General features: G+C 49.6%; 2 protein-coding genes across 4 annotated transcripts in view; both read left to right on the top strand.

Annotated features, from left to right (window-relative positions):
- The window catches only part of IPO9 (importin 9), a gene marked incomplete at its 5' end in the record, with an annotated part of 36102 nt that extends 22798 nt beyond the window's left edge, over positions 1 to 13304 (top strand). Inside the window, 10 exons of one of the 3 annotated variants that reach the window (XR_013923219.1) lie at positions 610 to 836; positions 1041 to 1189; positions 2939 to 3067; positions 3342 to 3617; positions 5723 to 5889; positions 7343 to 7476; positions 8776 to 8895; positions 9243 to 9344; positions 11652 to 12221; positions 12808 to 13304. Coding sequence is in view for 2 of the 3 variants with exons in the window: in XM_080358363.1 (XP_080214489.1) it covers positions 610 to 836; positions 1041 to 1189; positions 2939 to 3067; positions 3342 to 3617; positions 5723 to 5889; positions 7343 to 7476; positions 8776 to 8895; positions 9243 to 9344; positions 11652 to 11845 (1498 nt within the window). Of the gene's footprint in view, positions 1 to 609; positions 837 to 1040; positions 1190 to 2938; positions 3068 to 3341; positions 3618 to 5722; positions 5890 to 7342; positions 7477 to 8775; positions 8896 to 9242; positions 9345 to 11054; positions 11132 to 11651 lie in introns of all 3 variants that reach the window. The other 2 variants (XM_080358364.1, XM_080358363.1) reach the window with 2 other exon arrangements.
- A 2257-nt stretch (positions 13305 to 15561) lies between these two features.
- The window catches only part of LZTR1 (leucine zipper like post translational regulator 1), a gene marked incomplete at its 5' end in the record, with an annotated part of 35778 nt that continues 24218 nt past the window's right edge, over positions 15562 to 27121 (top strand). The window contains 9 exons of the mRNA XM_080358105.1: positions 15562 to 15737; positions 15810 to 15872; positions 15977 to 16033; positions 16943 to 17022; positions 17381 to 17489; positions 19220 to 19303; positions 21549 to 21606; positions 22075 to 22214; positions 23647 to 23848. Coding sequence (XP_080214231.1) covers positions 15562 to 15737; positions 15810 to 15872; positions 15977 to 16033; positions 16943 to 17022; positions 17381 to 17489; positions 19220 to 19303; positions 21549 to 21606; positions 22075 to 22214; positions 23647 to 23848 — 969 coding nt within the window. The remainder of the gene's footprint in view (positions 15738 to 15809; positions 15873 to 15976; positions 16034 to 16942; positions 17023 to 17380; positions 17490 to 19219; positions 19304 to 21548; positions 21607 to 22074; positions 22215 to 23646; positions 23849 to 27121) is intronic.

Raw genomic sequence — 27121 nt, 5'->3', positions numbered from 1 at the left:
ACAGCACCTAGAACTTGGCTGAGAGAAAAATCACTAACAGAGAACCGGTCTTGTTTTTAACAAAACCAGGACAGAATTGAACACTAGTTTAAAAAAAACCCCACACAATAAACGCCTAAAAGAACTACTCTTCCCCACCCCCCAAAACCACCTTGTCTTTTGTTTGCGCTGAAATGATAATAAATGCAGAGACTTACAATTTAGTTATTCCTGAAATGGTTCTTTTCTTCCCTGTCTCACTTGTAGCACGTGGTGACTAAAGCCGGTGCAAGCAGTGGGTCTCTCACTTTATTCCTCAAGGTTAATTTTCTCCATCAACGGGCACTTCTGAAGAGAATTGTTAGTGGGAGGCGGTGGAAGCTTTGAGCACCACTTGGCTCTGCTTCTGTGACCCACTGGGGTGGAATGGGGAGGCAAGACAAGCCAAAAAAGGAGCTGAGCTGTTGGGAGATCAAGGAGAAGACTGATGGGGAAAAGCCCTAGAGAAGGGAATTTGAGCAAAAAGAATGAGGGGGGTGAAATAACCCCTTACGTATAATATAGTATGAAATGTATAAATCACTTTAATATATTCAATATGTATTTTTGTATCCCAAATTTCTTGTCTAGCTACTGTGACCAGCTGAAGATCTCGGAGAGCACCCACGTGTTGCAGCCTTTCCTTCCCAGCATTCTCGATGGGCTGATCCACCTGGCGACTCAGTTCAGCTCCGAGGTCCTGAACCTGGTCATGGAGACGCTGTGCATTGTCTGCACGGTGGATCCAGCCTTTACAGCAAGTGTGGAGAACAAAATCTGCCCCTTCACCATTGCGATATTCCTCAAGTACAGCAATGGTACGTGTTCAAGTTGCATTCTCAACATACAGTTGTTTTTGCTACTGAATCTTCATACTGAAAACTTAATAAATGATAATTAAATTGCTTCATTCAACGGTAAAGCTAAAATGGAAACTCGCTGCTTTGCCTGTTCGAAATAGCGGTAGCAAAAGCTGAGGTGGTTGTTGGTGCGTTTTGGTAAATGATGCTTTCTCTCTCCAGACCCAGTCGTTGCTTCTCTTGCCCAGGATATCTTCAAGGAGCTCGCTCAGATAGAAGCCTGCCAGGGCCCCATGCAGATGCGGCTCATCCCCACCCTCGTCAGCATCATGCAGGCCCCTGCTGACAAGATCCCCGCGGGGCTTTGTGCAGTAAGTGCCCCAGGGGAGCTGATTCCCTGTTCTTGAACGTACAGGAGGGTGCTCTGCAAGGAGTAGAAAGGTTGCTTTGAAACTGCTTTGCAACAACGACTTTGATCATCGGTAGAGGTTCTACCTGCAAACTGCAGGTTGGGGGAGATGCTTCCAAAATTTAACCTTAAACTGCTCCTCTGGCCTTCTTCCAGTCTCTGCGGGGTATCCGTAGCCCTTTAGCTTTGATGTAGCTGTCTTGCAGCAATAAGTCTCTTCTTTTTGGTGGAATGTTCTCCAGCAGAGTACATTACTATTCCTTGCACTTTTTTCTAGGCCTTTTTTGATTTATATGTCACATGTGTATAAACTGCTGGAGTTAAATCTTACAGTTTGTCCTTTCTATAAAAAGCTTGTAAAAGATTAGGCATTGAATGTATAGAATGATTTTATGGAGTTAAACCCCTGAACATCTTTATCAATACACTTATAATCTGCCTATTGATTGGTATGACTCTAACAATTGCTCATGGGTAATTAAAATAAATTTAAATCAATAGAAACAAAGTGGAACAAGTCAGCTAGAACAGTGCCCTGGCTGTACTGATTAACATGCATCACAGAATCCCAGAGTGTCAGGGGTTGGAAGGGCCCTGGAAAGCTCATCCAGTGCAATCCCCCCATGGAGCAGGAACACCCAGATGAGGTTACACAGGAAGGTGTCCAGGCGGGTTGGAATGTCTGCAGAGAAGGAGACTCCACAACCCCCCTGGGCAGCCTGGGCCAGGCTCTGACACCCTCACCCCCAACAAGTTTCTTCTCAAATTTAAGTGGAACCTCCTGTGTTCCAGTTTGCACCCATTGCCCCTTGTCCTGTCACTGGTTGTCACCGAGAAGAGCCTGGCTCCATCCTCCTGACACTGCCCCTTTCCATATTGATCCCCAGGAATGAGTCCCCCCTCAGTGTCCTCTTGTCCAGCTCCAGAGCCCCAGCTCCCTCAGCCTTTCCTCACACGGGAGATGCTCCACTCCCTGCAGCATCTTGGTGGCTGCGCTGGACTCTCTGCAGCAGTTCCCTGTCCTGCTGGAACTGAGGGGCCACAACTGGACACAAGATTCCAGGTGTGGTCTCCCCAGGGCAGAGCAGAGGGGCAGGAGAACCTCTCTGACCTACTGACCACCCCCTTCTAACCCACCCCAGGTCCCATTGGCTTCCTGGCCACAAGGGCCCAGTGCTGGCTCATGGTCACCCTGCTGTCCCCAGGACCCCCAGGTCCCTTTCCCCTGTGCTGCTCTCTAACAGGTCATTCCCCAACTTACACTGAACCTGGGGTTGTTCCTGCCCAGATTCAAGACTCTACACTTGCCCTTGTTCTATTTCATTACATTTTCCCTGCCCAGCTCTCCAGCCTGTCCAGGTCTCTGATGGCAGCACAGCTTCCAGTGTCACCACTGCTCCCAGCTTGGTGTCACCAGCAAACCTGCTGATAGTCACTCTATTCTCTCATCATCAGGACACCATGAAACTGTTTAAGCGGTTACGTCGCTTTCTATGTTTGAACTGCTGTGGGAACTTGTACAGCACACACCCCCTGTCTGTGTCCAGTGCAGTGACTCTGGTGTCACTCTAGACTGTAAAGTCAGGATGGGATGGTGGTACTAACTCAGGTCTCTCCGGTTTACACCTTTGGTGCTCGCACCAGTGTTGGGTAAAGGTAAAACAATACCACAGCTACCGCTGGAACAATGCTTTTTGTGCTTTCCTTTCAGACTTCTATTGATATATTGACTACGGTTGTGAGGAATACGAAACCCCCACTGTCGCAGCTCCTGATCTGCCAGGCGTTCCCTGCGGTGGCTCAGTGCAGCTTGAACACAGACGACAACGCCACTATGCAGGTGAGCAGTGGGGAGGGTGGGGATCGCAGGGCTGCGTGGGTCCAGGGGAGGTGACCAGCACTCTGCAACGTCTTTATAAATGACTTTTAAATGTAGGAACTGATTTTACTGCGTGTTCAAGAGCTTGGATCTTTTACAGGTGCCACCCGTTTGCCCATTGTTTTCATTGTGGTTAAGGGTCTTTTTTGGGGTGATGAAAGCAGATGTCTTCCCATGTTTCCCTGCTCCCTTGCATGGTAAAGGGAAATTCTTACGTGATCATTTTCTTGTTTAGAACGGTGGCGAGTGTCTGCGTGCATACGTCTCGGTGGCGCTGGAGCAAATTGCACAGTGGCACGATGAGCAAGGCCACAATGGGCTGTGGTACGTGATGCAGGTGGTGAGCCAGCTTCTGGATCCCAGGACCTCCGAATTCACCGCGGCCTTTGTGGGCAGACTGGTGTCCACTTTGATTTCGAAAGCGGGAAGTGAGCTGGGAGAGAATCTGGACCAGATCCTGAGAGCTATCCTGAGCAAAATGCAACAAGCAGAGACGCTCAGCGTGATGCAGGTGAGCAGGTTGGGCACCCAGGAGAGACAGTACAAGTGGCAGGAAAAGAAATTGTCTCTTTTTTTTTTTAATTGTGTGCCTGATTATTTATGGCTACCGCAATTGGAGGTTCTGCATATCTTCTTGGTCAGGAAAATGCCTGTTCTGCTCATACAGAGCTCACCAGATTACAGGGTAAGCCAGGGTCTCTTGGGTGAGCTTTACTGCACCTTAAACAGTCCCTCAGGACCTTGGCTTGTGGTCACTGAACCTTTAGAGGGGACAAGAGTTGCCAAAGTCTGGATGTTGTTGCAAAGGCAGCCCATGTTTGAGTGTTCTTGTCCTGTGTTCAAAGGACAACACTTCCAGTGTAAGCTGGGGAATGACCTATTAGAGAGCAGCACAGGGGAAAGGGACCTGGGGGTCCTGGGGACAGCAGGGTGACCATGAGCCAGCACTGGGCCCTTGTGGCCAGGAAGCCAATGGGACCTGGGGTGGGTTAGAAGGGGGTGGTCAGTAGGTCAGAGAGGTTCTCCTGCCCCTCTGCTCTGCCCTGGGGAGACCACACCTGGAATCTTGTGTCCAGTTGTGGCCCCTCAGTTCCAGCAGGACAGGGAACTGCTGCAGAGAGTCCAGCGCAGCCACCAAGATGCTGCAGGGAGTGGAGCATCTTCCGTGTGAGGAAAGGCTGAGGGAGCTGGGGCTCTGGAGCTGGACAAGAGGACACTGAGGGGGGACTCATTCATGGGATCAATATGGAAAGGGGGAGTGTCAGGAGGATGCAGCCAGGCTCTTCTGGTGACAACCAGTGACAGGACATGGGGCAATGGGTTCAAACTGGAACACAAGAGGTTCCACTTAAATGTGAGAAGCAACTTGTTTGGGGTGAGGGTGTCAGAGCCTGGCCCAGGCTGCCCAGGAGGATTGTGGAGTCTCCTTCTGTGCAGACATTCCAACCCGCCTGGACACCTTCCTGTGTAACCTCATCTGGGTGTTCCTGCTCCATGGGGGGATTGCACTGGATGAGCTTTCCAGGTCCCTTCAACCCCTGACATTCTGTGTGATAAATGCCCAGGAGCTGAGACAAGGTGAACGTGTGATGGGTGGGAGGTTGTGGTTGTCCTGCATCAGATGAGACACCAGACAAGGGCATCACCTACTTGTTCTGATAGACTGTTCTGGAGGGCGCTGTGCTGGTGCTGTTCTGCAAGATGCCACCGCTGCCCTCACCATGGCGCTTGGCCGGGGCTCCCTCTGCTCCGAACCTCTGATCTGGTGCTTCCTCTGATCAAGGTGAAACAAGAAGGCCGTTCAAATGTCAGCACATATTTCATCTTAAAGCCTTTATATCTATTTTTTTCCTCTTGGAAACCTTGTCTCTTCTTAACTGTTTAGAATGGCTTTCATTTTGCCTATTTTTGGATTTAAAAGGTCTAAAAACTTAACTGTGAAGCAGTCCCGTGAAGCCCCTATAGCCAGGGAAAGAGAAACGAGCCTGTAGGCTGTAAAATTGGAAAAAACAAAAAACCCCTTTCTAAAACTTGCATTTCTTTCTCTAAAACTCGTGTCCAAAGCGCACTCGGATTGGCAAAGCGCTGCCGAATGACGATGTGCTGGTGTGGGAGAAGGGGGATCCCATGGTGGAGGTGATGATGGGACATCCCTGGGGTGAAAGGGGAAGAGAATGTGGGTTATGGGCCAATAACTTCTGTTCCTTGGCTTGATAACGAGCCACATTTCTGGCAGATACGTGCAGATTTAGAGCTCTGTGCACAGAACCATGTGCACGGCTTCTGCTCCGCTGAGCAAACTGGGGCGGTTGCAGTGTCTGAGTGTTGCCATATGATATTTTTGCTAGCCAAAAGTCAACTGAAATCTCCGATATTTTTTGTTAAATAGCTTTTTAATCTTTGCTTTAGGAAGATTTATTAGTTTGAGGCACGGGTGTGAGTAAACTGATCCTGCTGTGCTTTTTGGCTATTGGCTGCTTTTAGCAGAGCGTTGTGCAGTGGGTTGTGCTTCCTCTTGGGGTTGGTGAGCGCGGCCTCTGCTCTTGCAGAAAACTCAGCTATTTGAATATTTGATATAAATTATGTACCGTTAACGTTTCCTTTCTCCTCTTCTAGTCCCTGATCATGGTGTTTGCTCACTTGGTTCACTCCCAACTGGAGCCGCTCCTCGAGTTCCTGTGCAGTCTCCCCGGACCGACCGGCAAACCCGCCTTGGAGTTCGTCATGGCCGAATGGATGAGCCGGCAGCACTTGTTCTACGGGCAGTACGAGGGCAAAGTCAGGTAGGATGTTTTCACAAGCGTTAACGTTCACTGACTGATATCCCGCTGGAATTAAGTGCTTGGGATGTGAGGGAAAGGGGAGCTGGTTCACGCTCGATCAGTGTGTGCCGGCGTCGGACAGAATTAATGTCAGTTCGGCTCAGGAGGGCTGTGGTAACTGGAGCAAACTGATCTTCCTCTAAGTGCTGCTCCTGCTGCCTGGGGTTCCTGTGCTGGACTGCAGGGGTTTGGGGTGTCTCCTGCAAGCACAGGAGGGCTTTGGAGATTCTGTGAATGGGATGTGTTGAGGGTTTAGATTGCGGGGTGACAATCAAACCCTGGCAGGTGTATTGTTAACCCCCTCTCCCCCCGCTTCCCCCTTCCATCCCTCCCTCTCCCCCTTCCCACTCAGCACAGGGATCGGGAGGGAAAGAAGGACAGAGAGAAGAGAGTTGGAAAAATTAACAATGTTTTACTGATGCTACTGATAAAAATAGAGAAAATAATACAAAATGTACAAAACCAATCTGGAAAGTCCCAGCAGCTGCAGAGCCGGCACCCGAAGTCCTGGACTGGACTCTGCAGCCAACCGGAGCTGGATTCAGTCTGTCACTGGCCTCAGGTCGCAGGGACGACTCGCAAGGTCCTCTCCTAATGTCGCCATAAGGAAAAGGGACGAGATCCTTGTGATCTCCCACTTTTATATGAAGTATTCACATGGATGGGATGTTATACTCATTTGATTGGTTTCTTGGTCACTTGTTTCTCGTCGCCCCTCTCCCAGGATGTCCATCCGTGCTTATCAATAACCTCGTATTCCATTGCTATGTTCACCAAAACATGTATCTGGTTCTCCAGGAAAATGCAGCTGATATGAAGCTTGAGCTGACAGGCACATTCACCAAAAGAGAAACTTGTTTTTTAACAAAATCAGGACAGGATGAGAGTAGTTTCCTGACATAAAATTGCCTTTATGGACTACTGTAGAATTTCAGGGCATTGTAGAGGCTTTCCTAAGAGAATCTTGTCACTTTAATGATCACTTAAATGTCACTAAATAAATCAACTAAACCAGTTTTCTCTGAATGAAGCTACTGAGTGAACAAGCTGGGAGGTCTGAGAGTGACTGAGCTGTGGAGAAGCAGAGTGGAAAAGAGCTTTGAGACTGGAGAAGAGGAGAAGGGACGCTCATGGCTGCAGATGAACCAAATTACTACTTTCTTGCCACTGCTTTCCTCTTAGTTCCATCTTCATCTTCCCTGGATGCTTCAGGAGTGCGTTGGAGCCGAGTCCCGATTCGCATGCTGACATAAGAGGAGAAATAGGGAAATTCAGTAATGCTCATTCTTGGTGAAATTGTAGAAAAAATTGGAATTGAAATATTTGCTCCGGAGATGTGTTCCCGGTTTCCAGATCCCGGAGAAAACCGGGCAGTTTGGGGACATCAGTAATTCCCGTGTTCTCTGCTCCCCAGCTCCGTCGCGCTGTGTAAACTCCTGCAGTACGGCATCAACACAGACGACAAGCGGCTTCAGGACATCCGGGTAAAGGGAGAAGAAATATTTAATATGGATGAGGGAATACGAACGCGATCCAAGTCGGCCAAAAGTAAGTAATCATTTTGCTGGTTTTAACCCTTTTCCTGTTAGCAGGTGCTATGAAAGGCCGTAAAATAGATCTTGCAGATCACACAAAGCATTGAGAGATGTTTCCTGAAGAAAGCACATGTTGGTTTTTAGAGCTAATCGTGGACTTCAGTATTCAATATTTGCTTTAATTCTGCCAAGGACTGATTTGGAAGACTCTTGATGTCTCTGAGTTAATGCAAGTGGATGAGGTGATTATGGGATAGGGAGTTATTCACAGAATCACAGAATCCCAGAGTGTCAGGGGTTGAAGGGACCTGGAAAGCTCATCCAGTGCAATCCCCCCATGGAGCAGGAACACCCAGATGAGGTTACACAGGAAGGTGTCCAGGCGGGTTGGAATGTCTGCACAGAAGGAGACTCCACAACCCCCTGGGCAGCCTGGGCCAGGCTCTGACACCCTCACCGGGAACAAGTTTCTTCTCACATTTAAGTGGAACCTCCTGTTTTCCAGTTTGAACCCATTGCCCCTTGTCCTGTCACTGGTTGTCACCAGAAGAGCCTGGCTCCATCCTCCTGACACTCACCCTTTCCATATTGATCCCCATGAATGAGTCATGGGTACTTTGCGTCCTCCTGTTCCATCTAATGAGAACTGATAATTGCGTGATGCCTGGTAGCCGCTCTAAGAGGAATATGTGTTTAGTGAACGCAGAGATTTAAAACAAGTAGTTTTTTACATGAGGCAGACTTTCACAAACACCAGCAATGATTTCAAGAGGAAAGCTTGGCCAGTCTCCTCTGTAAGACGCGTCTTATTTTGAATTGGCTGAAGCCAAAATCCTTGATTAGAGATTATACAGGTTCATATATCAAATCACTGGGCGTTTTTGGCTCTTCCCAGAGGGGAAGATGCTAGGGAGCCTGTGTCCTCAGTCACATCCTTGGCTCTGCCGCTTGCTGAGCTTGTGCACAACTGGTTGTGGGACAGGACGTGACAGCCGTACTGGTCCAAACTGGAGCCCCATTGGGGCAGTGGCTGCTCGTAGGCTCGGGGGGTTTGTGGTGATGCAGTAACACTTAGTAAAGGAAATAAGTAGGGGGGAGCACTAGGAGTGTCAGAGGTGAGTTGTGGTCACAAAACACCCGCTACCTTGTTATTTGGTGCTTAAAACCCCCGGCAAACAGCCCAGACTAAACAAACTCGGTTGTTGTCTAGCCAGAACGGTAATTACGAGCAAAAACAACCACAAAAAAAGGCCTGTTTTTCATAACTTTTTATTCAAAGCGGTATGAATATATGTTTTTTTTTCTCTTACAGATCCTGAGCGCTGGACAAACATTCCTTTGTTAGTAAAAATCTTAAAATTAATAATAAATGAGCTCTCTAATGCGATGGAAGCAAATGCATCCAGACAGACCACTGCGGATTGGAGCCAAGGTAAAATACCGGGCTTGTTTCTCTTTGCGTGGCTTCAATCTACTCTGTAATCTCTTCAGAAGCGTTTCTAGTAATAAGAAACTCACAGTAATAAATGGTATAGCTGTAATTACAAAGGCTTAAAGAGTGATCCAAGGGGTAAAATCAGTGTTGTGCGTTATTAAGCCTGAGAATTATTGTGGGCCAGTTTGGAAGATGCGATCTGACCGTATGCCGATCAAATGGTCGTTTTTGTGGTGTATCTGGTTTGCCTTTCCCCCTTCCCGCAGCTGCTGTCCCTGCACAGCGATCGACACACCGAACCGCTCCCATTTGCTTTATTTCTAAATGTATTTTGTTCTACGCAGATGATTTGAATGACATGTGGGAGGATCAGGACGAGGATGAGGATGAAGATGAAGGCTTAGCAGGACAGTTCTTATCAGATATTCTTTCCACAAACAAGTATGGTAAGTCAGAGCTTTAAAGTGCTTACTTGGAGTGAAAATAGAGCAGGTGACATCCCAGTCCAAGTTTCCTTTCCTCGACAGCAGCTCGTCAGAGGGGAAGGAAACATTAACTGGGATTTTGAATACAGACGTTCTTCTGTAAGAGAGGAACATGTCTATGAATAACACAGTGATTAAACAGCTGCGTTTTTCAAATGCTGTGCAGGCTTCACGTTGCTGTGGGGTTCATGCATTACTAAAGAGAAAATAGATGCTTAAATACGTAGACATGAGCATGGAATAAGTGTTGTAGCAGTGGATGAGCTTGTTTGTGGAGTGATCTTGAAAAACAATAGCTGCATAAAGCCAGAGCAGGTATAATATCTCCTTTCTCTGCTCTCCAGTTTGCATATAGTCCTGGAAGAGAAAACCATACAGGCAAATACAAAAAGGAAACTACTTAGCACAGGATTGCAAATGTCACCCTGACTTAAGGTTAAGGTGTAAATAATAGTGCGTGTAACAAACAAACCTGCTTGTCACCCTCGAGACTCCCACTGGGACCGCTCTTGTTCTCACAGGATCCCAAAGTGTCAGGGGTTGAAGGGCCCTGGAAAGCTCATCCAGTGCAATCCCCCCATGGAGCAGGAACACCCAGATGAGGTTACACAGGAAGGTGTCCAGGCGGGTTGGAATGTCTGCACAGAAGGAGACTCCACAACCCCCCTGCGCAGCCTGGGCCAGGCTCTGCCACCCTCACCCCCAACAAGTTTCTTCTCAAATTTAAGTGGAACCTCCTGTGTTCCAGTTTGCACCCATTGCCCTTTGTCCTGTCACTGGTTGTCACCAGCAGAGCCAGGCTGCATCCTCCTGACACTGCCCCTTTCCATATTGATCCCCAGGAATGAGTCCCCCCTCAGTGTCCTCTTGTCCAGCTCCAGAGCCCCAGCTCCCTCAGCCTTTCCTCACACGGGAGATGCTCCACTCCCTGCAGCATCTTGGTGGCTGCGCTGGACTCTCTGCAGCAGTTCCCTGTCCTGCTGGAACTGAGGGGCCACAACTGGACACAAGATTCCAGGTGTGGTCTCCCCAGGGCAGAGCAGAGGGGCAGGAGAACCTCTCTGACCTACTGACCACCCCCTTCTAACCCACCCCAGGTCCCATTGGCTTCCTGGCCACAAGGGCCCAGTGCTGGCTCATGGTCACCCTGCTGTCCCCAGGACCCCCAGCTCCCTTTCCCCTACGCTGCTCTCTAACAGGTCATTCCCCAACTTACACTGGAACCTGGGGTTGTTCCTGCCCACATTCAAGACTCTACACTTGCCCTTGTTCTGTTTCATTACATTTTCCCTGCCCAGCTCTCCAGCCTGTCCAGGTCTCTGATGGCAGCACAGCTTCCAGTGTCACCACTCCTCCCAGCTCGGTGTCATCAGCAAACTTGCTGACAGTCACTCTGTTCCCTCATCCAAATCATTGATGAATATATTGACTAATCCCGGCCCCAGCACTGCCCCTGAGGCACTGCACTAGGTACTGGCCTCCAACTAGAGGATGTTGTGTTTTCTAATAATCTGAACTTAAGGAGAGAACATTCTGGATATAAATTTTTTTACCCAGCAGTGCTGAAACTGTTTCTTTTTGGATCCTTGGGTTCCAACAGTAGTCTCATAGAACACTTCTGAGGTGTTTTGCCCTGTTTGACGTTAAAACCTGCTGATTTGGCTCTGACAGATGAGGATTACTACGAAGACGATGAAGAGGACGATCCAGACGCATTAAAGGACCCTCTTTACCAAATAGATCTCCAGGTGATGCTCTAAAATGAGTTTTTAAGATCAGGTTTCTATCATTCTTTATAAATTAAATTGTTCTATGTCATACTTTACCAAAACTGTAACCACCAGTTACTGATTGTTGGCCCGAATGTGCTCAGTTCACTGATATCACCTCAGAAAGCGCTGAGTATCCCAAGAATGCCTGGAGCTGGTTTTCCTTATTGGATCAGTATCTGTAACTTGGAAACGTGAATGAACAAAACATTTTGAACGGAGGGAGATGACACTTTTCTACCCATCGGCTTCACAGCTCTTTGCTGAAGTCACAAGTAGGTTGCAGATGGAATAGGACAGAATTTCATGTCCCATTGGGTGATGCTCCCACCCAGCCCCTGGTTTTCGCCACCCTTAGCAGCCGTTTGTCGGCCTTTGCTGCCGCCCGTCGCTCCTGTGTGCTCTGCAGCCCCTTTGTCTCATTAGTGCATGTCGAGGTTCATCTTTTGATACGCGAAACGGCGTTTCCGTGGTGCTGACGGGGTGTCTGTCCTTGCAGGCCTATCTCACCGACTTCCTCTGCCAGTTTGCACAGCAGCCCTGCTACGCCATGTTTTCAGACCATCTCAACGAGAACGAGAAGCGAGTGTTACAGGCCATCGGTATCTAAACCCGCTCGAGACACCATCCCGATCATATCCGAACAATATACATATATATTTTTTTTTGGCTTATTCCACGTTTTATGATTAAACATAAAACATTTTCCAGTGTCCGCCTGCTCGTTGCAGGTGGGTGACGCCCTCGTTGCGATGTGTCGAGCCTCATCTTAACGTGAATCTGCTAAGGGAAGGAATACTAAGAAAGCAGCAAGGAGCTTTGCACATTGGTCTCACCATGGGAGCACTTTCATTTTCCACAGTAACTTTCCAGGAAGTTCTTAAAGATTAAAAACATGTGTCCTTAATATTTTGAAAAGCAAACTGTCTCTACCTGTGAAGAGGCACTTAACCGAGTTTCCCACAGCACAGTTGGACAGAGAAAGGAATCGGGTCACTAACAGATTGCTTGGATGTATCTTGAGAAACGGGAAGGTTGTTCCTCTTCGCGCTCACGTAACACGTACAGGGTAAATATCTTGATCTTACAGCGTGACTTCTTTTTATAGAACTATAGACTCTCTTATCAGAGATGCCTGAACGGTATGGAACCTGTTTGCAGGAGTTTGTATGGGAAGCTGAGACAATAAAACTGAATGCATATCTTCTGTCCTGGTGTGGATGGGGCTTTGTCGCTCACATCTGCTGTTGTTTAATGCTCTGGTGTGCACATGCTCAGAGACACCTGCCACTTAAACTTCGGTTCCTGTGGCCATTAAAGACTTTGGGTTTTATGGCACGCAAGGAGCTGCGATTTTTAGGGGATTCAAACCCGATTGTGTTTAACACATCGCTCCACGACAGCCACTCTGAGCTCCTTGGCTTCCTTCACACTCCTGTGTGCATTTTTAAAGAGTGGGAAAATAACATTTGCAAATTGATTTACCCATAAGAACGGCGTGATGTATCTCACACCTCCCTGACTTTCGTCGCCCCTTGGGGGAGACGAAAATAAAGCTATTAACATGTACGGTAGTATCCTTCTCATAACACAGGTTTAAAAGGAACTTGCACTTGTTTCCTGAAGCTGCTTTTAAAAGCCACATTTCTCCTTAGGAAACTTCATTATGTGCCATCGGAGGGTGTTGGGGTATTTCGCAGGAGTCATCTGGATGGAAGGGGAGTCCTGTAATGGATACATCTGCTTGAATGAAAAAGGCTGACCCGTTATAGCGTTTCCTTTCTTAAGAAAGGTACTTGCTGTTCCTTTGTGGAATAATACGCTTCAAAGTTGTATCTAAAAACCTCCAAAGAGCTGGAGTCATTCTGTATCTTGCTGGTCTAACAGAGTTTAGCTTTTCACTTTTTTTTATCAGGAGGGGGTAATAAATTAACTCTTTAACAGACCAAGATGGCACAATTTGTGTAGCATGTGTGGGGAAAATGCTGAAATAACCCTGAATTGTGCAGCAGACCTTGTTCCCAGCTCCCACCGTGTGCCCGAACAGCAGGGCGCTCACTGCACGCTGGGACCCCTCGGCTCTCACCGGCTTTGGATGAGAAGCAGAATCCGAAGCTCCATTTTTGTCCGCGTGTCTAACAAGGCGTAATCTCTGATCAGAAGTTTCCATGCAGCTGTGTCGTGGTATCTTTTCTTCCCTGTGGATTCTCTGGTGTGTGAAAATACATCATTAAACTTTGTGCCGCGGACTTCCCTTCAGTGGGAACGCTGCGGTTCTGTCTCCTACCTAGCCATTAGTTTTTGATTTTGTTTTCTAAACCTATTAGGAATTTTGCTTTGAGGTGTTTGTCTCTCTCAGCTTTCGCTGAAAAGGGCCAACGAGTTAAACCAGCGCGGTGTCCTGAGGAAACGCAAGGAGCAGCGGGGGCTGTGCTGGCGTGAGCTGCGCAGGGTCCCCAGGGACCCGGGCAGAGCCTGGGCCATCTCTGCCATATGTGTTGGCAGCCAGGCGGAAAACCAGTCACCCCTTGGAGGTAAGTGACCACCAAACATCTGGAAGCATCCCAGGGTGTTTTAGGGCGTTAGTTGTAAAGGGAGCGAGTTCAGGGCCCGGGTAGGGGGGTTGGCTGGTGTAAGCCTTAGCGGTGCTGGTTTTAGTTAAGTTGGATGGTGGGTTTAAACAAGACCATGGAGCACAAGTGTGATGGAGCGGCTGAGGGACCTGGGGGTTCAGCTGGAGAACAGGAGCTGAGGGGAGACCTTCTGATCTCTGAACTGCCTGAAAGGAGCTTGGAGCCAGGGGGGTCGGGCTCTGCTCCCCAGGAACAAGCGCCAGGAGCAGAGGAAACGGCCTCAAGTTGCGCCAGGGGAGGTTGAGGTTGGATTTAGGAACAATTTCTTCCCCAAAGGGCTGTGGGGCATTGGAACAGGCTGCCCAGGGCAGTGCTGGAGTCACCATCCCTGGAGGGCTGGACAGACGGACATGAGGTTCTCAGGACATGGGGCAGTGCCAGGGGTGGGGAGTGGTTGTGCTCTCATCTGAAAAGGCCTTTCCAACCCAAATGTTCTCTGATTGTATGATAAAAAATGAGAGTAACCCAGTACTATTGATACCATTCCTCATCCTGAACTGAGAAATTTAAAGGTTTGGGATTGCAAGGTCCCAAAAGCAGGTCGGCCAGTGTCTGTTCGAGCTCCTCTTGGAGCTCCTCAGTGTGGTTGGAAACCGCTCTTTGCTTTGCAGATGTTGATGGCTTTTGCAGGAGTGTGGCTGGTGAGATGGGACAGACTCGGGGATAAGTGGCTTTTGGGGATGGGTGCTCTGCGGCTCCAGCGCCGGTGCAGCCTGGCTGGTCCCGGTGCTGCTGCGCGGCTGGGACAGGGTGCGGAGTTTGGGACCGGCCCTGGAGGTGCTGGGCACAGGGCAGCGTCGCTGTGCAGCACACGATTGCAAGCACAGTGTGTGGGATGGCTTTGGCAAGAAATACTGTGACTCGAGCTTCCCCTTGGGAGAGGCCAGATAGGGTGTGAGTGACAGTGCACAAGCGAGATGGTTTGGAGAACCTCTGCCTGTTCCCACTGGTGCTCAGACTGATCTAACTCCTTTGCCCTTTTGCTTTCTCACTGTTCTTCCTCCTGGCAAAATTCTGAATGCTCCACGGTGTATCTTTAAACAAGATGTTTTTGCTGGAGGGCTGTCAGCTTTGCTGAAACAACTCTGACCCGTAACAAGGTGATCGCTCAGGGGGAGAAGTGCTGGGCTCTGCGGAGATGTGGCTGGGGTCTAGTGCAGAGCGCTCCTCTTGTTTAGTTTCTTCTCAGCAGTGGACTAATAGTCATAAAGGTTGCTAACACCATGTTAGGAAATGAAAACTCGCTGTTAAATTTGAACTGCAGGGTGGGATGCAGGTGCTGCACAGCCCTGGGTGTGTGCCATTGCTGCTGTCGGTGCCGGCACACGCGTGTGCTGTTTGCAGCCCCTGCATGGGGAGGAGCCGACGGTGTTTTGCACGCTGGGTGTCACCTTGCTGGACAATTGTTTAACTAGCCAATAGCTCAGCTGTGACTCTGGAATTAGACTTCATGTGTATTCACGAGTATTGCTCTTGGTTTGGTTTTTGGATTTGTATTAACAAATAAACTCTTTTAATGCGCAAACCCGTCTGGCTTCGGAGTCTTGTCGGGCGGCCCCAGTGCCTCTTCGGTCCAGCCGGCGTAGGCGTTGTTCCGCCACGGCGGGCGTGGGACTCGAACCTGCGACCTTCCGCTCCGCAGCGCCGCCGGCTGCTCCCGCGGCGCCTCTTCCCCCGCCCCCGAGCGGTGCATGCTGGGAGCTGTAGTCCAAGCGGGGCCGCCGGGGCCGCGGGGCACGCCGGGAGTTGTAGTCCCCGCACCACGCCGGGCGGGCCATGGCGGCGGCCGGGACCCCGGCGGGCGGCGCGGGGCGCTCCAAGGTGGCTCCGAGCGTGGATTTCGACCACAGCTGCTCGGACAGCGTCGAGTACCTCACCCTCAACTTCGGGCCCTTCGAGACCGTGCACCGCTGGCGCCGCCTCCCTCCCTGCGACGAGTTCGTGGGGGCCCGGTGAGCGGCGGGCGGGATGGGGAGGGGGTGCGGGTGTCCCGGCGGCGCTGACCGGCTCCGTGCCGCCCGCAGGCGCAGCAAGCACACCGTGGTGGCCTACCGGGACGCCATCTACGTGTTCGGCGGGGACAACGGGTAAGGCCAGGGCGGGCCTGGGGGAGGCCGGGGCTGCGGGGCCGGGGCTGCCCCTCGGCGGCTCCCCGGGCCCGCTCAGCCGCCCCTCCCGCTCCTCCCCGCAGGAAGACGATGCTGAACGACCTGCTGCGCTTCGACGTGAAGGACTGTTCGTGGTGCAGGTGGGCAGCGCGGGGCGCCGGAGGTGTCCATCCTTCCTCAGGATCCGGCTGTAAAGGCCGGGGCTGTACCAGAGTGTCACAGAACCCCAGGCTGGTGGGGCTGCAGGAGCTCTGCAGATCCCCATCCCAGCCCTGCTCACGCAGGGTCACAGAGCAGATCACACAGGGGGGTCCAGGGGGTTTGAATGGCTCAGAGCAGGAGACTCCACACCCGCTCTGGGCAGCCTGGGCCAGGCTCTGGCACCTCCCAGCAAACAAGTTTCTGCTCATGTTCACATGGAGCCTCCTGTGTTTCAGTCTGTGCCCGTTGCCCCTCACCCTGGTGTTGGGCACCACTGAACAGAGTCTGGTCCATCCTCTGACACCCACCCTGAGATATTGATCCCATTGATCAGATCCCTCTCAGCCTTCTCACCCCCCACCCAAGTGCTGTCACAGCTGCCCTTTGCAAACCCAGGGTGCGTCAGGGAGTGATCCAGTGTCCCCACACAGCTCGTGCCAGAGAGGGGATGGACACAGAGCCATGGGCCACTGTCCCTGCACCTGCGGTGGTGCTGACAGGATGTTTGGGCAGCAGGACTGGCTGCTGCCGCCCCCCAGGGCAGGAAAGGTGCCCCGGGGACTCACAGGTGTCATTGCTTTGCTGTTTTGCTCTGGACTGTGCAGTCATGTTCTCTTACCTGTGCCTCACCTGCCATCTCTGCCAAACAAACAGATTTCAGCGGCCTTGTGTTAGCAACCATTTATGCTTAAAATCTTGGTATAATTAAGAAACTAAAATGCTCAAAACCACTCAGGAACAGCAGAACAACTTTTAATAATTGTTTCTTTTTTGAATTTGCATAATAGCTTTGAGCGCCCGCAGCGCGACCAGGGGGTCTGATTGCTGCTCTTCTCCATGTTGTGCAGGGCTTTTACCACGGGGACCCCGCCGGCACCGCGGTATCACCACTCAGCCGTGGTCTACGGCAGCAGCATGTTTGTGTTCGGTAAGACAGGTTCCAGCCATGCGTGCTTGGAATGATAAACGTGCTGGTATTGTTCTGGAAAAAGAATGAGTTATTTTTAGGAAGTGTCAAAAGACCTTATTCAGTGGCAAATCTGGTGGTTTTCATGGCTGTGATTTCAGCTTTAGGTTGCTGTTTTCTCTAAACTAAAGAAGACTTGAAACTCATTGCCATAGTGTTTCTTTAAGGGTAGGAGTGGAAGAGAAATCTCCCCCCTGTAATAGCGCATCACCCAAATACCTTCTCTTTATGTGATCTAAACTGAAGTTTTCTTCTAATACACCGACTAGAAGCGCGTGTGCTCCGTTGTGTTTGTGTCTAATGGAATTGTTGCTGCCAGGTGGCTACACTGGAGACATTTATTCCAATTCCAACCTGAAGAATAAAAACGATCTTTTTGAATATAAGTTTGCGACTGGACAGTGGACAGAGTGGAAGACGGAAGGAAGGTGAGGACCGGGCGCTGTTACCCCGTCTTGGGGACTCGAGCGAGCTCAGCAAACATCTAAAACAGCACAGTTAGAATTGCAGGAGTTTCTTTGTAAGGTCTCCATTCCCAAATGTGCTGCGTTGGAAATGTGACCAAAATCCTTTCTTCTTGTTGAATGTCTGGCAGAAGGGATGGCAGCACAGGCAATTTTTGGTTTGGAGTTGTTTCTTTTTCAAGGACAGCGTGAAATTTGTTGATCCTTCATAGTTTCCATTTAGTTTTATCAGAAACCAATTTGAAGCTTATTTGTAGTTAAATCTGCCCCTTGTTTTCTGAATGAAGTTGGACTTTCCTGGGGTGCTCTTCAAGCACTCGCTTGGGGCACCTTAAGGCGATGTGTGTTCACACCGATCAGTGCAGGAGCCGCTGTGTGAGGTGACGATGGGTGTTTGGATGCAGGTTCTTAGGCTCAGCTTTCCGAGGCCAAATCAAACCCAGGAATGCATTATTTCTTAAAGCGGACTTAGAGCACATTTTGGGATGTTATCCGTGATACCCAACTACGTCATGTTTACCACACCCACATGTGGGACATACTACCCCATCCATTCTTGAGTTACTGTTCCTGTTATATTTTAGAACACAGACCACAATAGTAATTTCTCCTGGTTATTCTGCGCTTCAGAGGGTAATTCCTGTTCATATTTTACAACCTCGAATGCGCCCGTCCTATGTGTTCTTAGCATGTGGAAAATATACATGAGGTTTTTATAGTCACTTTGTCGTAATGATAGTGCTATAAATTGTCCCGTTTTATAGCTGCTTTCCATAAAATGCTTCACCGTGTTTGAGGTCTGGCAAGGAATTCATTGTTTATCTTTTTCTTTTCATATTGTCGAGGGTTTGGATTGTGGGGTGACAATAAAACCTTGGCAGGTGTATCGTGAACCCCTCTCTTCCCCCCTTCCCCCTTCCATCCCTCCCTCTCCCCCTTCCCACTCAGCACAGGCGATCGGGAGGGAAAGAAGGACAGAGAGAAGAGAGTTGGAAAAATTAAACATGTTTTACTCATGCTACTAATAAGAATAGAGAAAATAATACAAAATATACAAAACCAATCTGGAAAGTCTCAGCAACTGCAGAGCCGGCACCTAAAGTCCTGGACTGGACTCTGCAGCCAACCGGAGCTGGATTCAGTCTGTCACTGGCCTCAGGTCGCAGGGATGACTCGCAAGGTCCTCTCCTAATGTCACCATAAGGAAAAGGGACGAGATCCTCGTGATCTCCCATTTTATATGAAGTATTCACGTGAATGGGATGTTTTACTCCATTAGTCAGTTTCTTGGTCACCTGTTTCTCGTCGCCCCTCTTGCGAGATGTCCATCCATACTTATCAGTAACCTCGTATTCCATTGCTATGTTCACCAAAACATGCATCTGGTTCTCCAGGAAAATGCAGCTGATATGAAGCTTGAGCTGACAGGCACATTCACTAAAAGAGAAACTTATTTTCTAACAAAACCAGGACACATATGCATTAGTTTTTCTGTAATGAAGGAAGCAGAGTGTGAAGTTCCAAAGCAGGCTCATCAGAGGCTGGCTGTGTGTGTTGAGGATGTGTGAGAGGCCATTTCTTGGCTTGGAGGGGACTTTGTTCTCTTTCCATGGCGTTTTAGCTGTGCTGCAGATCCTCCCGGCACCTCCGCGGGTGATTTAAGACCTTGTTGTTCTGCATGTTCTCCATGGCAGGTTGCCGGTCGCCAGGTCGGCTCACGGCGCCACCGTGTACAGCGACAAGCTGTGGATCTTCGCGGGATACGACGGGAACGCACGGTACGTGGTGGGGCTGCTCTCTGCTTGGGTGCTTTTCTCAGACCCTAATCCCTCACTTCCCACCTCTGGAGAGTTGTTTTCGTGCACCAAGCGATTTAAACACATCACCGGAGCTTTGCAAAACCCAGCCTGTTGTTGAGCATTATGTTTTGTACAACTGACCAGTTCACCTTCATATAAGTGTGACTTTAAAACCTCAAAATCTAGTGACTCAGAGTGGCTGTGGGTATATGATTTCACACCCTTCTTGCTTGTAAAGACTCGAAATGGTCTTTGAAATGGGGCACATGAGCATTTCTCAAAAGAGAAGTACCTACCACGGGCCTTCTGATGTTGCTGAAGACTTGCAGAACAAAGTGTGGGTTTTATGTGACAGAACCAAGAACAACGTGTGTCACGGAGGTACCCCAAGGTTAGTTTAAGGGACAAGAGGATAAACCGGTGAGAAACAGGGTTTAGCACTCCAAAGTGACTTGAGTACAGGTTCGGATATCAGTTGAGTAAATTATTGAGGGGCAGCAACTAATACAACAGGAGTTCCACAGCGTGCGTGCACGTGGCTTCACCCATAACAATACCAGAGCCGCCCTGAGTCTGGGAAGAGCCCACACTTGCCTGATACGGTGTGGGGTTATTGTAAAGGGATACACGTACTCGTAGTGAGTACAGAAAGTGTACACTCGCAATCCTGCGAGGGGAATTTATAATACACTCGCAATCCTGCGAGGGGAAATACACGTGCAAATGTGCATGGAAATAGATACGCTCACAATCCTGCGAGGGTTAATTTACTCACCCCCGTGGCAGCACGGCAAGCGCAGTCTCCATACCGGGGGTCAGTGGCTCCTGGCGGCAGCGGCTCAGCTCGTGTTCCAAGAGGTCGCGCACAAGGAGCGGAATCTCAACGAGAGTCCCATTTTTATAGGCTGATCAGATGTGACTGTGGGCATTCCAGAAGCTTCTCTGCACCCCCACCCTGGCTGTGGGTGCCCCTGAAGCCTCCAAACACCCCCCACACTGTCCAGGGGTGCCCAGCGGCTCCTGGCGCCTCGGCGCTCCCTTCTCCCAACGGCCCTGGGCAGGGGCTCTGGGGCCAAACAAAAGAAGCTGTTGGCCTCAAACAGCACAGAGAGAGAGATGTGTCTGCTCCTTCCATAGCGAAGGAGAGAGGCGGGTTTGCATCCTGCCACAATGTGTCAGCTTTTTCTCTGAAAATATATGATATTATTTAGGTTGAAGGTTTTGGATGGGAAAAGACTGGAAACGAGCGGTCCCGAAAGTCAGGGAGGGTTTGGTGCCTTGTCCCAGGTATCACTTCTTTGCATTTGCTGTTTGCCTGGGAAGAACCAACACCGAACACCGAATTATTTTCTGCCTTGAGGGACCTGACATGTATTTTATGTCGATGCACAATATTCACGTTGTGAGAGCACACAGAGGTTGTCACAAACTCGGAGCTGCCTCGACGTGCTGAGTCGCCTCCTCTTTTGAGGAGAATCTGCCGCAAAGTTATCAGCTCCTCCGAGTCTGCGGGAGAACTGCTGTTAATTGGCAAAACAGATGGGATCTTCTCTTTATTCCTGGAGGAGGAACTGGAGGAAGATGCGTGACTGTGGAATCGCTCTGTTCAGCTTAGGGAGCTCCCCAGGGAGCTGGAGGAAGGGATTGGGTGAGAGGAGCTGTCTAATTTATGTTAAATACGGCTAATCGTGTTCAAAATGTCTTTTTGTGGAACATGAGCCTCCGGGCAGATTGGAACAAAAGAAGCAGCTGTAGTTGTGTGCGAGAAACTCGTCCTGGGAGCAGCACACTCAGCTCTGCAGCAGTCGGGGATGTGTCACCCGCTCCGTCCTCTTGTTGTGTGTTTGAGGTGGGATTCAGCCACAGAAATAAGCCCTGTGGGCGGTCTCAGGGGTCAGTGGGGTAATAAGGGGTATTTCTGTAAAAAATCCAGAAGATTAAATAGCTCAAATCCTTAAGCTCCGAGCAGAGTTGCTGCGTGTGCCTGTTAACTGTGGTGTAGCTGTAAGCAGCAAGGTGATAAAGCAAGCTGGGGGGCGGTATGAAATTCAGCTATAGGATAAAAAGATTATAGTGTTGTTTTTCTGCTAGTGGACGTAGGAGATGGTTCCTGTGCAGGGGGTGGAATGGTGATAAAACAGCATCTCCGGCCTTTCAACTCCCGAGTTAAAATGTACCAAAAAGAAACCCTTTCAAATCAAGCATTTGTTGTGTTATCACACAGGTTAAACGACATGTGGACGATTGGCCTGCAGGACAGAGAGCTCACGTGCTGGGACGAGGTAAGAAGCTTTCATTGGAGCTAACACATACCATTTTCTTTTGGTTTTCATGCACAGTTATTGAAAATTTCCCGTGCTGGATTATACTGCTCGCTATTCAGAATGCACTTGTCACACAGCTCAAAAGAAACAGTTCACATTTGAGTTTTTGGTGTGTATTTGGAAAAGCAAGCGTTTGTGGAAGCGTGATTTCGGTTTGTGAACCAGATCCAGACTGCCCGCGATCAGTGTCCTGATCCTCACGCTATCAGGAGCTTTAGAAACGTGGCCTCTCATCCTTTTCATCCATGGGAGAATTAGTCTGTGCAGACATATAAGCACCGCATTTGTAGCCGGATTTACAGGGACTTGCTGTCTGCGCTCTGTCCGTCTGTCTGTCTGCTGCTCGGTCCCGCCGCACCCTCGACACGTGCAGCCGGGCGCTACGATGCTGTGTTTTAAATGTTGAACTTTGGTTCTATCTTTCAGATTGAGCAAAGCGGCGAAATTCCTCCTTCGTGCTGTAATTTTCCCGTGGCTGTTTGCAAAGACAAGATGTTTGTTTTCTCCGGCCAGAGCGGAGCAAAGATTACCAATAATCTCTTTCAGTTTGAATTCAAGGAAAAGATGTAAGTGCAGACAGTTAAGTTGCGTAAAATCCACGTAATCCTTGACAACTTCAGATGGGAAACACACGTACTTAAGTGTATTGAGGAAGAACGCGGCATCTTGTGATGAGAGAGGGCAGAGAAGATACATGTGGATGGTTTTATTGAGACTTTGCATTTGCCATATGCGTCAGGCAGGTCTTTTTCAGCAGACAAAGTTTAGTACATCCACTTTAAACAATAAGCACAAAGGTTACTGTGTTCAGAACGGGATGCCAAGTATTACCTTCCTACTGGTCATGATGGGAATACCTGATTAAAACCAGAGTTCCTGTGAGACAGTTCACAGTGAAATCACTGGGAAGCGTGAAATCCGTAGTATCTTTTACAATCTCAGGTATTCAGTTTGAGACGTTGGTGTGACGTGCTCAAAGTGTCACCATTGCTCTGGAAATGTGGCCACTCTGATGGGGGAAAGATGCCATAAAGTGAGAATAGACGCACTGGTCTGTGCTGACATTCTGGGCTGTCTGGCCAAAGTGGAACCAGAACTGAAATGGCAGCTGGCGGCCTCCACACCTTGGCTGAAATTTTGCTACCACAGGGAATGAGTGAGGTCTTATCAAAATGGGACACGATATCGGAACGATGCCCTGTGTTTAGAAGGGTTACCTGTCAAAATATGTGATAATAGGTCACTGATTCCTTCCCAAGTTGTGGTCACTGAGCTGCCAGGGTTTACACCAATATATCTGGGTTGGGGAGCCTTGTTGCCTTTGTTAGGTTTTCAGTTCAGCAATGTGGAGCTGATGTAGAGAAATGTGCAGGATTAGTTGTCTGTGCTCATCACAGAATCCCAGAGTGTCAGGGGTTGGAAGGGCCCTGGGAAGCTCATCCAGTGCAATCCCCCCATGGAGCAGGAACACCCAGATGAGGTTACACAGGAAGGTGTCCAGGCGGGTTGGAATGTCTGCAGAGAAGGAGACTCCACAACCCCCTGGGCAGCCTGGGCCAGGCTCTGCCACCCTCACCGGGAACAAGGTTCTTCTCACATTTAAGTGGAACCTCTTGTGTTCCAGTTTGCACCCATTGCCCCTTGTCCTGTCACTGGTTGTCACCAGCAGAGCCTGGCTCCATCCTCCTGACACTCCCCCTTTAGATATCTGTAAACATTAATGAAGTTCTTAGAATCTGGGGGTTAGAAAACTTACTTTGCAGAAAAGATATGAAGAAATTGTTGTGATGAGAGCCTGGCCCAGGTTGGCCAGAGAGGTGGTGGATGAACCATCCCTGGAGACATCCCAGGCCAGGCTGGACGGGGCTCTGAGCATCCTGAGCTGGTGCAGATGTCCCTGCTCATGGCAGGGGGGCACTGGGGGAGCTGGGAAGGTCCCTCCAACCCAAACCATTCTATTTTTCTAATTGTAAACGTGTTTTATCTTTCATGTCTCAGCTGGACGCGAATTCCGACGGAGCACCTGCTGCGCGGCTCCCCTCCTCCTCCCCAGCGCCGCTACGGCCACACCATGGTCGCCTTTGACCGGCACCTCTATGTGTTCGGCGGTGCTGCCGATAACACGCTGCCCAACGAGCTTCACTGCTATGACGTGGACTCGCAGACCTGGGAGGTGATCCAGCCCAGCCCAGACAGCGAGGTAACCAATCTAGTTCATTGTTTCATTCCATGTTCTTTTTCTAACCCATTTTTGCTCTCAGGCTACGGACATGTTTTTGACAAGGACACTGACTTTTAGTTAAATAGTAATAGTTCCTTCCCACCAATTTTTAGCCTGTTTTACGCTTTGCAAAGCTGATATATTTTCACATGATATGAATAAAACCGCATCTGCGACTGTTTAGTTGCCTTCAGGAATGTAGATCCTGTTCCGTTCCTACTAATGTTATCATTTGACATTTAAGGCTTCCTTAGTCGCTGGTTCTTTGTGATACGACTACTTAGCGCTTTTGGGAGCAAACCTGCTCCCGAGAGTGTTGTAGAACAGCGTTTTTACCTGACTTACCCCCTGCTGGATTTCCCTTCATGTTCCAGAGCCCTCGGGCTGTCTGCAGTCCCAGGCAGGTGTCTGTCTGTCTGTCTGTCTGTCTGTCTGTTGTGTGGGTTGTATTTTGAAGTTCCTTTCACGGTTATGGCATCTAGAGACTGATTTTGTAGGGATGAGAAGGGAGGCTGAAGCACACGTGATAGTGAATTTTCTTAGAAGACTGATGAGCTGCAAGATCCGAGAGACTTTTGGTGGTTTAAGTAAGTTTTAAGTGATTTTGTGGGCTCTGGAGTGATAATTAGATCATTTCTCAGGATTGTCATCCTGAAGTTTCCAGGAGCTTTTGGCAGAGTCTTTAAACACTGGCAGTGAGTCTCCAATCCCACACCATTCCCAGGACACTTGGAACTTGACATTTCCTTTCTTGTCCCTATCTGTGAACAAAATTATTCACATTAAGTTGAAACAAAGCAGAGGACAATGAGTGCAGCGCTGTCCCAGCACCTGAAGGACCCTGCTGTGTGTGATGTGGCCTCTGTTACCCCGCGGCAGGACAATCTCTCTTGGCTTTTGTTAGTCAGTCTTTTTCCGCTTTTTCTAATGGATGGATTGTATGGCATGTGGATTTTTCTGTGTTATATGCTCTTAGAAATGCTGCATTTCAACTCGAACAGCACTATAGCTGCGTTAACTTTCATACTTACCACCATGGGTTGTATTTCCTTATTTCTTCCTTCTTTTGGACGTTTAGCATTGAGTGGATGAAGCTGCCAGAATCCAAAATCTTGGTGCTGATGGAGCTGTTATTAATTCAGTGGTGATTTTTACAGAGCTTTGCAAAAGAGATTTTTTATATTCACACTGCAGGAGGGGAACTGCTGCCATTTCTGTCTTTCTTGGTATCAGAACTAAGACTAAAACAGCTCTGAGAAGCTTTTCAGAGTGATACAGGTCATGATTTGGGCTTTTCAGACCTACACATGCCAGGCTAAAATATCACAGAATCCCACAGTGTCAGGGGTTGAAGGGACCTGGAAAGCTCATCCAGTGCAATCCCCCCATGGAGCAGGAACACCCAGATGAGGTTACACAGGAAGGTGTCCAGGAGGGTTGGAATGTCTGCACAGAAGGAGACTCCACAACCCCCCTGGGCAGCCTGGGCCAGGCTCTGCCACCCTCACCAGAAGTTTCTTCTCACATTTAAGTGGAACCTTTTGTTTTCCAGTTTGAACCCATTGCCCCTTGTCACTGGTTGTCACCAGAAGAGCCTGGCTCCATCCTCCTGACACTGCCCCTTTAGATATCTGTAAACATGAATGAGTCCCCCCTCAGTGTCCTCTTGTCCAGCTCCAGAGCCCCAGCTCCCTCAGCCTTTCCTCACACGGGAGATGCTCCACTCCCTGCAGCATCTTGGTGGCTGCGCTGGACTCTCTGCAGCAGTTCCCTGTCCTGCTGGAACTGAGGGGCCACAACTGGACACAAGATTCCAGGTGTGGTCTCCCCAGGGCAGAGCAGAGGGGCAGGAGAACCTCTCTGACCTACTGACCACCCCCTTCTCATCCACCCCACGTCCCATTGGCTTCCTGGCCACAAGGGCCCAGTGCTGGCTCATGGTCACCCTGCTGTCCCCAGGACCCCCAGGTCCGTTTCCCCTACGCTGCTCTCTAATAGGTCATTCCCCAACTTACACTGGTACCTGGGGTTGTTCCTGCCCAGATTCAAGACTCTGCGCTTGCCCTTGTTCTATTTCATTACATTTTCCCTGCCCAGCTCTCCAGCCTGTCCAGGTCTCTGATGGCAGCACAGCTTCCAGTGTCACCACTCCTCCCAGCTTGGTGTCACCAGCAAACGTGATGACAGTCACTCTGTTCCCTCGTCCAAATCATTGATGAATATATTGAATAATCCCGGCCCCAGCACTGCCCCTGAGGCACTGCACTGGGTCCAGGCCTCAACTGGACTCTACCCATTGACCACGACTCTCTGGCTTCTTCCCTTCAGCCAGTTCACAGTCACCTCACTCCCTGCTCATCCAGACCACACTCCCTCAGTTCAGCTGTGAGGATGCTGTGGAGACTGTGTCAATGCCTCACTCAAGTCAAGGTAGATCACGTCCACCGCTCTGCCATCACCCATCCATCTTGTTGTGTCCTCATAAAAGTCAATGAGGTTGGTCAAGCACGACTTCCCCTTGGTGAAGCCATGTTGACTGCCCCTAATGACCCTCTTATCCCTGATATGCCTTGAGATGGCACCAAGGAGAAGTCGTTCCATCAGTTTCCCAGGGATGGCGGTGGGGCTGACTCACATCTGAGTCCTGCCTGCTCAACGCCACCAAAGTTCCCCGAGGTGCTGACAGTAAATGCCTCATCTTGCACAGTTGCTTCCCAGCAGACAGACAGACAGACGGACGGACGTGCAGGCAGCAGTCGCAGGTCGCGCACCAGCAGGGTGCGTTGCAGGAACCTCAGAGCAGCTTGAGATCCGGGAGGGACATGCGGCCAATTGTGGCCACAGTTCCACAGAATTAAAGATGATAATTTGGCAATGGGCAGCGCCTCAAAGGGATCGAAGAAAGTCCTTTGTCCTCACAATACGTAACGAAGGTCAGTGCATGGGACAGTTAAAGTATCTGTTCCCTGGCAAATCACCGTCATCTCCCCAGCAGGTCCTGCCGAGCATTCTGTCTTTCCTGAAGTTACAAGAGAAATCTCTCCAACTTGGCCTGCGAAACATTTTACTCTCACAATCAGGCCTTTCAAAGTCAAGAGAAGGAAAAACTTTTGACTTTCAAAGCTCTTAATTTTTCTTTTAATAAGCAGAAAGGGAGGTTGGTGTGTGCGCAACCTTCTCTGGCTTTGAGGCACCGCTCTGGATTTCTTCAGCTGGATCGCAGTGACGTGGTTTGTGGGCAGCTAAGAGGGA

Source organism: Nesoenas mayeri (assembly GCF_963082525.1).
Source record: "Nesoenas mayeri genome assembly, chromosome: 23".
NCBI classification, from domain to species: domain Eukaryota; kingdom Metazoa; phylum Chordata; class Aves; order Columbiformes; family Columbidae; genus Nesoenas; species Nesoenas mayeri.
Note: the sequence above shows the minus strand (reverse complement) of the source record. Positions and strands in the feature narration are given on the sequence as shown.